The following is a 10,679-nucleotide window of genomic DNA, read 5'->3' as shown; positions in this document are numbered from 1 at the left end:
TAGTTAAATTTTAAACTGTTTAATTTATCAAAAGCCAGAATTGCATCATTTTGTAGACGAAGGTAGTTGTTTAATTTATCAAAAGTCAGAATTGTATTCTTTTTGTGGACGGAAGTAGTAGTTTAATTTATCAAAAGCCAGAATTGTATTCTTTTTGTGGACGGAAGTAGTAGTTTAATTTATCAAAAGTTAGAATTGCATTCTTTCGTGGACGGGAGTAGTATTTTTTTTTCTCCAGGTCGATCCATCGCCGCGCGTCAAACGGATCGGTTGAAAGGTGGCCTGTGATTAAAGAAGTTAGGGTTGAAAGATGACGTTATTAGGGGCATGATTGGATGAGTGGATGTGTCCCCTGCTTGGGCGGCACCAATGAACACCAGGCTCTCCGGAGCCAGGTCAGTCGATGCAACCCCAGTCTGATTGGTTGCATGCATCTGAGCGTCCAGGTCCGTCGGAGCCGGTGTTTGGTTGCGATGCTCGCTTCGTTTATCATGATTTTTGCCTTTCAATCGGCGCGGTTCACCGTGTCTTGCATCTTCGGGCCTCCTGGCTCGGGAGAAACATTGGATTCCCACGTTACTCGGGCCTAGCTCAAGCTGTACCCTGCAGGCCTGCACGGCTGTCACTGAGCTCGCATGTGCAGATGCAAACAGAAGGATCACTCTTCATCATGTTCCCTGTGTGTGTGGTGTTGGGCTTGGTGGGGGTGGGGTGGGGGGTTTACATACAGAAAGTGCGCTTCAAGTTGAAAAAATATGGGTTTGGATTCCTCCAACAGTTAGCGCACTACCATGCGTAGTGCATTCATCCTCCTTTCTCCATCTCCCTCACATACACTTTTTCTCTTTCTCTAAAAAACAAAGAAACCGACCAAAAATACAATTGAAGCTTAGTGTGTAATAGGATATTCGAGTCATTGCATCGACTCAAAACTCCCTAAACTCACATACACTTTTTCTCTTTCTCTAAAAAACAAAGAAACCGACCAAAAATACAATTGAAGCTTAGTGTGTAATAGGATATTCGAGTCATCACATCGACTCAAAACTCCCTAAAATCAAGTAAACGGTTTTCGAAGCAAGGCAAGTCAGATAAAATGAACCGGTAGCACACTCAAAACTCGCTAAAATAGTAGCGCCTCATGCATCTCAGCTCATCATACTAGTCATACTGCAGGTGGATGATGCGAAGTTTCACGCGGCTACATATACATTTCAGCTTGAAACTTAATACGAAGCCACGCCCCACGGGCCACGGCCACGGGAGAATCCAAAGCACCAGTGGTGGCCTGGTGGGGGGGCACGCGCAGATGCGATCGGAATAAAAGCAAACAAGCCAAGCATCGATCAGGCCACTGTACACTACCGGCTGTGAGGCTCTGACTGCTGTCCACCACCTCAACTCAAGCCGATCGGCAACGGGGAGCCACACACAGGAACGAGAGCGGGAACCGGCCATGTAGATAGATCCAACAGGAACAAACGTGGCACAAGGCGTTTCAGGCTGCTTTCAGTGGTCCGCTCCATTATTGTCATGATGTTTACCCAAGCTGGCTCCCTGACTAATTTTTTTAGTCATCATCACATCAAAGAGAATATTACCGTTTAGAACTATTAAATGAAATATGTTTACCAAACTTTTTGTATGGATGTTAATTTGCGAGACGAATCTAACGAGTCTAATTAATTCTTACTTAGGCACGGTGATGCTACAGTAAACACCTGCTAATAATGGATTAATTATTCTTATTAGATTCATCTCGTGGCTTAGCATCCATCTATATAATTAGTTTTATAATCAGATTTTAATTAATACTTCTAAATAATAAGATTATTTTTGATATGATGGGACTAAAGCTTTAGTCCCCCTCCTCGCCAAGGCCATTAAGGCTGTGACCACTGACCGCCACCTCAACTGATCAGCTACCTGCTACCCCATCACCAGCGTGAGGGGTAAAGTGGGCCTGATCTTGGTGAGAAAAGTTTTCAATTATTTTTTATCTTTACAGTATAAATAATATGATAGTAGACATTTGCAATGTGTTAGTAGAAAGTTCTTAATTTCGGAGTCAAATTTAACAATTATAAAGTTTTCGGATCCTTGAAATGTTGAAACATGTTAATAGAAACTCTTGAATTTATTAAATTATAAAGTTCTGGAGTTTGTTTCGTAAAATATTTTAAACTTGCATCTCCAAAGTTCCTGAATTCAAAATGCAAAGTTTCCAAATTTTGAATACAAAGTTTTTCACATGCTGTTGAAAGCTGGACATGTCAAAAGTTTTGAATATATCGTTTGAAACTTTTTCATATCCAATCTTAAATATTTTATATGTTTATTTAAAAGTTTGAAATGTACAAAGTTATTTATACAAAGTTTCTCATTCATTGAAATAGAAAATAGTTAAAGTTTTTAATATATGCTTTATAAAGTTTTGTATATATATAGGAGTACAAAGTTTGTCAAATGCTAGTACATAATTCTTGGACGTATAAAGTTTTGAAATTGCAAAGTTTCAAATTTAGGTGTACAAAATTTATAACGTGCTTATAGAACGTTCATAAATTTGGATAAAATTCACTCATATTTTTTGTGCTAACAACACAAGTTTTTTTTATTGAATCAAAATGCTCTGAATATATGTTATCCAAGTCTATGGACTTATAGTTTTACATATTTATGATTTTAAAGTTAGGTATGTAGTTATGATATAGGTACTCAATCCAATATGTAAGAAGTTTTAGATTTACCCCTCAGATAAAATTTACTTAAAAGTTTCTAACATGTGCTTATAAAGTTTTGGACCCACGGAGAATAAAGTTCTGAAACGTGCTAGTATAAATTTTCCTGCAGCTGTGACTGAAAAGTTTGAAACTAAAAATTTTAGAACCGGGATGTCTAAGTTTATAATATAATAGTAAAAATTTTAAATGTTTTAGTACAAATCAACGTTAAGAATTACAAAGTTTTTTTTGGATCCTTGAAATATTCTAAAACATGCCATCAAAAACTCTAAAAAAAATTTAACTAGTGTCTTCAAAGTTTCTAAATTCAAAGTGCAAAGTTATCAAATTTTGAATGTAAAGTTTTTTCAAATGATGTTGAAAGCTGGACTTTGTCAGAAGTTTTAAATATATCATTTGAAAAAATTTTATATCCAATCTCAAAGATTTTAGACATTTACTTGAAAGATTGGAATGCACACATTTATTTATATGAAATTTAAAATTTTCTCAGATAAAATTTTACTTAAATGCCTCTAACATGTGCTTATGAAGTTTTGGACCCATTGAGCATAAAGTTTTGAATGCTAGCATAAATTGTACAAAGTTCTTGATTTTAGTGTTTTTGGATTTTTATAAAGATGTGGACTCCAGTGTAGAAAGTTTGAAAATATGTTAGTAGAAATTTTTTTGAATTTTGTGTGCAAGGTTTAAATTATAGTTTTCAAATATCCATGTATAAAATTTTGTATCTAGTGCCATAGATTTTTTTTGTACATAGTTCTTGGTTTAGTGTATAAAATTTTGAAATTGCAAAGTTGTGGACTCCGATGTAGAAAGTTTGAAAACATGTTATTGCAAAGTTTTTTTATTTTTTTACAGTGCAAGGTTTGAATTAAATTTTTGCATTTGGGAGTACAATGTTCGATATATGCTAGTAGTAAGTTTCAGATATAGGAGTGGGAAGTTTTGGTATATGTCTTCAAAATTTTTTGAATGTTGCACTAAATTAAAAGGTTCTCTATACATAGTTTCAAAGATTCTATTAGCAGCACAATGGTTTGGATTTGAGATATAATGTGCACATGCTAGTAGAAAGTTCACAAATTTGATGAGTGAAGTTTAGAAATACAGAAGTTTAAAGTTCCATATACCCACTACAGAGTTCTAAATATATGATTTCAAAGTATTTTTTTTTGAATTTCAGATAGATAGGGTTTTGATATGTATAAAGTATTTAATATTATATACGATACCAAAGTGTTTTTTATTTTTATTCATCGGGGTTTTTTTATTTAGTTATGTGGATGAGAAGGATATTTTCTCTATGATGCTTTTACTTTGCTATAGATGTCAAAGCAATTTTCTCGCATGTGTACTACCCACCTTATCTGCTGTCCCGAAAGGTGAAAAGATATGCACTAAGATCACTTCTGAGCTAACTTCAAAGTATCATGTAAAATAAAGTAAAAAAATAAATAAAGAAGCCAGACAGGGGAATAGAGAAGCAAAAACTACATGCATTGCTAGTTTATATGTATGCGCGCCGTTGGTAGATGTTTCCAACATTCGTTGGCTGCTAGCTTGCCACAGCGAACGCTCGCCCACTAGTGCCCCCCCCCCAACAAAAAACAGGTACAATGATGGAGGTCATACTTTTAATCATCTATCTATTATATATATATTTGAGTGTTAGAAGAAGCCACCACGTTTGCCGAGAGCGTCTAGAAATTACCACATTAATCTAAAAAAGAAAAAAACTTGCACCATCGGATTTTATGAAGATCTAACGGTCTAAACTAACCAGAAGAGTCTAACTATCCAAAAGAGTCTGTATCCAATTAAAGCTAAAGCTATAAACAGAATATATAGTAAATGTAGTAAATATAGAGTTCGCATAACTATCCAAAAGAGTCTGTATCCAATTAAAGCTAAAGCTATAAACAAAATATGTAGTAAATATAGAGTCCGCATGATACAAGAAACCAACGTTTCCATTTGTGTCTTGATTTATGTACTCTATATACCATCGTATGTTAAGTTATGGCCCACCAGCACTTATATGACATGTTATTTTATTGTCGCCTCCGTCCGTTGGATTTGCTACCGATTAGCATGAGCTTGGCAGTTTTGGCATGTTAACGCAATGATTGCGGCTACTTGACAAGAGCAGTAGTTGGTTGGGCCCTTGGAGCTAGGGAGTTGATAAGACACGTAGGTAAATGCGGTGACTCAATGTGCATCCGAGTGGATAGGATGAGATTGTTGTAGGTTTTTCTATTATTTTAGCTATAGAGTTTTCACTCAATTTGTTTTGCCGACTCTTGCTCTAAAAATCAAGTGAATACATTCGCTCAATATTCATATTTCATCGCCAAACTCTGTTACATGCAAGAAATTTTATTGAGGAAAAAAAACACTCGATTGTTGTATAGTCAGTCCTTTGAAAGGACCATTAATAAGAGCCAGAGTCAGTCTCTTAACAGGATGAGGATATATTTGTCTAAACAGGTGTTCGCCCATGTCCATTTATATGTGAGATTTTTAAGGATGACAAAAAGAACTGAAGGTGCTAATCGATGACCAAAATATTTAGGAGAAAATAAGGCCAAAAACATTATCTACAAAAATATCTTCTTATCAGTAATATAAACATGCTCTGCAAGTATTTAGATAAGTACACAGCATAGTCCTGTGAAAAGTGATCTCAAAATAATCATCTTCGGTTTTCAAAAAAAAATAATCATCTTCGTAATAAGAATATATAATAATCAGGAATTGCTAAAAAAGTATCAGCAAGTATCAAAATAGTGGATATATGCTATGCAACAGTTAAAGCTTACGTATCAGATTTAACAGAGTAGTATGTTAACATACAGAAACTTGAAACATATGGCTCACGCTAAACAATCATTTAAGAAAAAAGCTCTACGGTAAACCAACATATACCTTTCCTGCAATCAGAATAAATATCCTGCTTCCCACTAAGATGTTTTACAAATAACATTAGCCCTTCTGAAAGGTGCCAAAAAAAGTCAGAACCACCGTGCCAACTCAGGATGGCAACCGCGCAGCGGCACGGCCCGACTTGGGCACAAGCTTGGGCAGCGGCGGAGGGAGAGTAGCAGAAGCACCTCGCCTGAGATCACCAGATCTTGGTGCAGCTGGGGGGAGGGAGGGAGCAACAGCGAAACACCAACAACGTACGAGCAGACGACCGGCAGCGGCGGAGGCAACCCAACAGCTCCTAAGGGATGGGCAAAGCAGAGCATATGGTCAGCGTGGGAAAGGATAAAGAAGGAGGTTGAACCGACAAGGAAGGTACAAAAAGTGAGAAGAAAAAAAGAAGTACGAAAAATGAGAAAAATAAGAGAGAAAAAAGATAAAACAAAAATTATTTTATTATGTTTTTCATATAAAATTATATTATTATAAAATCAGATTATAGGTCATTACAGAAGCCGCTTCATCTAAGGGCCATAGCCGGAGCCATTTAAGCCATAGTTAGAACCCTGCCAAACTATCTCTAAGTCGATAGCCTATGATACACGACAAATAACTCCAACAACTGCTGCTACCGCCCTCTTCTCTCAAAAAAAAATAGCAAGCTCTAAAGCACAATCTAAATCAGCAACTGAGTCGAACTAAATAGGAAACTTCTCCGTTATGTGCATCATACACGAAATATACTGATCGATTTTAAATGTGTGGAGTAAGAAAATGGAATGATACACGACAAATAACTCCAACAGCTGCAGCTACCGCCCTCTTCTCTCAGAAAAAATAGCAAGCTCTAAAGCACAATCTAAATCAGCAACTGAGTCGAACTAAATAGGAAACTTCTCCGTTATGAGCATCATACACGAAATATACTGATCGATTTTAAATGCGTGGAGTAAGAAAATGGAATGATACACGACAAATAACTCCAACAGCTGCAGCTACCGTCCTCTTCTCTCAGAAAAAATAGCAAGCTCTAAAGCACAATCTAAAATCAGCAACTGAGTCGAACTAAATAGGAAACTTCTCCGTTAGGTGCATCATAAGCTCTAAAACACAATCTAAAATCAGCAACTGAGTCGAACTAAATAGGAAACTTCTCCGTTAGGTGCATCATACACGAAATATACTGATCGATTTTAAATGCATGGAGCAAGAAAATGGAAGAGGGAGAAATCGACAGGCTAGAAGTTAAAGAAAAGAGTTAAAAACAACATAAAAGACATGTCTGGAACTATCCATCACAAATATGACAAAACTCTAAAGTGGACTCATTTATGCAGTCAGCGGGTTAAAAACAAATTAAAAAATATACAGTAACCAAAGTGAAGGAAATTTATGGGTAAAGCACAATAAAACATCAATATATATATATATTTTGACTGGAGTAAGCAGGGAGGCCCTAAACTACTTTTAAATATAACTTTTAATTTAATTCATAAAATTCTTAATTCGCTCCCACCATGAATTAGATCTAGAACGGCTGGATATTTCTCAGGTGATCTAACAACTAGGCTAGACTTTCTTTCGTTAAATATTATTCAAATTATCGCACAAATCAAAGTCCAACATCTAAGTTACAAGTTGTTGGCTTCAACATCACTAACACATACATATAATATATTTGATACCTATATAAAAACTTTATAAAGGATAAACCATGTATTTAAGTTGATCCCATATTACAGTTAATCATCAAACTTAAATATCACATGCTACAATATGCATTCATATTGAAGGTGGAACAAAATTAAATTGAATCATCATATTTAGACTTTGCAAGTTAAAATATTAAACTATGAAAATATGATATAGAATAAAGTACTTTAGAAATCGATGATCGATATGAAACTATACATAGAAAGCTGTAAGTAGTATTCAACGAGCGAGAGATAATACTTCTATTCTGTTCAGATAAAAAATCTAAAAAATAATTAAATAACTAGCTACCCGTCCTATTAGCGCGGGCCACCTTGCTAGTTTTTTTATATAAAAAATATCACAGCCGATCAAACCCGTCGCGCCAATGCAAGCCCCGAGCTAACATACAGACAAGTTAACGGGCAGCGCACCTCAATTCCACTGCTAATTCCACTTGGCGTTTGAATTAGCCTGCCACGCACTGCCAGCCCCGGCCGCGCGTGACAGGGACATACACGCTCTCTCCTTGATCGGATCAAACCCGAGCCTCCCCCTCGATCAACTTGCGCCTATGGCCTATGGGTGTAGTAAACTAAAACTACTAGTCGTTGGAGCGAGAGAGGAGACTGCGTGAATTGCTAAGCGTGTCGTGTCGTCGTCTTGTCAGAACGAAAGCTAGCTGGTCGATGCCAATTGCCCCGACAAGGATAATCCTGATTACTAGTAGTACACTAGTACATGTTACTAGTACATTGTTAATTATCAGCGCGTTCGACGCATACGTGGATACTGTGATGTTTCCTGTGAGATTCCTGTGTTTGTTTTTGCCTCCGTTGACCTCTGCGTGGATGAGCTACAAAAATGATCTTCGGAAGGAGGAGGATGAGCCACGATAATCTCTCGAGCCGCTTTGGATTGACAGCGTGCTATCGTATAGTACATTATGATGACCTGGCACACGGGATTTTAAGTAATAGTGCCTCCCGTATGCCGATCGCGAACCAGGTGGGAGCGCTGAGCGAGCTTGCAGGACGTACGACAACAAGGAAACCGACCCCGGGCATATATATCACACAGCCAAAATGCTTGTATATATATTTTTACTACTGTACTTGGACATTACCCGGAGCACGACACGAAACCGCCGTGTTCGAGCTAATGTGACTTTTACAATACCCTATTCGTCGCGAGATTAGCGAGGCAGCAACACTGACGTCGCTGCACGAGTAGCAGGTGGTTTCCGGGACAGAAAAAAAAGTGATAGTGCCTGGAATTATTTGAGAGGCGGTGTACGTGGGGCATGGGCAGAGAGCTGCCTCCATGGCTGTCCGCCAGTCCATGTGGAGTTCATGGGTTGTATGTAGTGTAGCCGGCCGGAACCGTTGCTATCTCGGGCAGGTCAACTGTTTTTTTTTCCGCGAACGTGCCTACGTATCGATCAACAACTGTTCACTTAGTTCTTGTGCTTATGGTTTTGATCCAGAGTGATCGAATCATTAGCTATGTATGGGTCCAGGCCACCCCACCTACGTCTGTACGTACGTATTTATCAACTCGCCTCCATCTTAGCTTGGTCCAGTACGGACATTATTGAAGAGTACAACAATACCGCCAAGTGGACACAGCATACACGCATCCTAATAGTAGGTTGAATTCAAGAGCTCTTGCCACCCGACAGGAGCACGTCGTTCACCAGCTTCTCGAGGCTGGCGTACGAGCCCCCGCCGGGCCGCGTCGCGCGCACGGCCGCCTCCCGCCACTCCGCCGCGCGGCGCCGCATCTCCTTCCCTTTCTCCCCGTCCATGGCCTCCCGTATCTTCCCCTCCACGGTCTCCCGCCGCACGTCGTGGCCGATCTCCATGGCCACGCCCCACTCGGCGCACTTGTACCGGCAGTTGGTCTGCTGGTCCGCGATGAAGGGCCAGCACAGCATCGGCACCCCAGCGCAGAGGCTCTCCAGCGTCGAGTTCCACCCGGAGTGCGTCAGGAACACGCCCACCGCCTCGTGCCGCAGCACCGCCTCCTGCGGGCACCAGGTCGCCAGCAGGCCGCGCCCCTCTACCGCCTCCAGGAACTCCGGCGGCAGCACGGCGGCGTCGCCGCTCACGAGGTCCGGCCGGATGACCCACAGGAAGTCGTGGCCGCTGTTGGCCAGCCCCCACGCGAACTCCACCAGCTCCGCGTTGGTCATCACCGTGATGCTGCCGTAGTTGACGAACACCACGGACCCGGGCCTCCGGCCCTCCAGCCAGGCGAGGCAGGAGCCGTCCTCCTTCCAGAGGTTGGAGCCCAGCGCTTCGAGCTGGCCTCCATGGGGCACGATCTGCTCGGCGAGCAGGGCGAGCGGGCCGACGGCGTGGATGGTCACTGCAGGCGGGATCATGGCGCGCATGCCGTCGACCGCCTCCTGCTCGAGCTCGTACAAGGTGTTGAGGACGGCGGCGTCCGCGGCGGCTATCTGCTCCGTCGCCTTGAGGGCGAAATGGACCATGAACTCGTCGGGGTCCGTCGAACGGATGAAGCTTGGGAGGTCCTTGAACCGGATGTGCTTGCTCAACCCGGGCGCGCTCTCCACCGGCGTGTCCAAGAACCCATTCGTCAGCTGCTCCTCTGCATCCACCAAAAAATACACGTGAGCACTGAGCAGTGAGCACTTGACTAAGACGCGTGTGGCCGTGCAACCGTGCGCCGTGCGAGAGGTGTTGGCAACTTGTCACCTTTGAGAGGGAAGACGCCCTCTTCGATGAGGGTGCGGTAGTAGCGGTAGCCCGTGTAGCCGCAGGTGCTGGACGTCCAGAGCAGCGCGCACGGCACGCCGATCTCCCTGGCGGCTTCCTGGGTGAAGCTCATGACGTCGTCGCCGACGACGCAGGTGACCGGCGGCGCGTCCGTGGAGGCGTTGAGCTCAGCGAGGAGGCTCCTGAAGTGCGGGAGGCAGGTCTCCGCCGTGGAACGGCAGAGCGAGGCCCCGTCCTGTGTGACGTCCGCGTCGGACGGCGGCAGGCCGTCCGGGATGGTGGCGAAGCGGAAGCCCGGGAGGCCGTCGAGGGCGCCAGCGCCGCGGGAGCGGAGGAGGCGGCGGTGGTTGTACTCCGTGTTCACGAAGGTGACATGGAAGCCCCAGCAGTGGAGGATCTTGCCCAGCTTCAGCATCGGCGTGACGTGGCCCTGCGCCGCGGCCGGCACCAGCACGGCGTGCGGCTTGCCGGCGTAGGCGGCGATGGAGCCCATCTCGTCGGGCGCTTATTGTTCAAGTGTAAGCGGCACTGATTTGTTTCCGGTTGCCGTGTGTATGTATGGCTGTATATAAGAAGA

At 42.2% G+C, this 10,679-nt stretch overlaps 1 protein-coding gene across 1 annotated transcript; it reads right to left on the bottom strand.

Moving 5' to 3' along the window:
* Positions 1-8,800: 8,800 nt before the first annotated feature.
* LOC120642248 (7-deoxyloganetin glucosyltransferase-like) lies at positions 8,801-10,679 on the bottom strand. Its single transcript, XM_039918710.1, has 2 exons — positions 10,082-10,679; positions 8,801-9,974 (listed from the first exon to the last, which is right to left on the bottom strand). Exons 1-2 carry the CDS (start codon positions 10,593-10,595, stop codon positions 9,019-9,021), a joined length of 1,470 nt encoding a protein of 489 aa, XP_039774644.1. The 5' UTR covers positions 10,596-10,679; the 3' UTR covers positions 8,801-9,018.

Source organism: Panicum virgatum, chromosome 7K (genome assembly GCF_016808335.1).
Source record: "Panicum virgatum strain AP13 chromosome 7K, P.virgatum_v5, whole genome shotgun sequence".
NCBI classification, from domain to species: domain Eukaryota; kingdom Viridiplantae; phylum Streptophyta; class Magnoliopsida; order Poales; family Poaceae; genus Panicum; species Panicum virgatum.
Note: the sequence above shows the minus strand (reverse complement) of the source record. Positions and strands in the feature narration are given on the sequence as shown.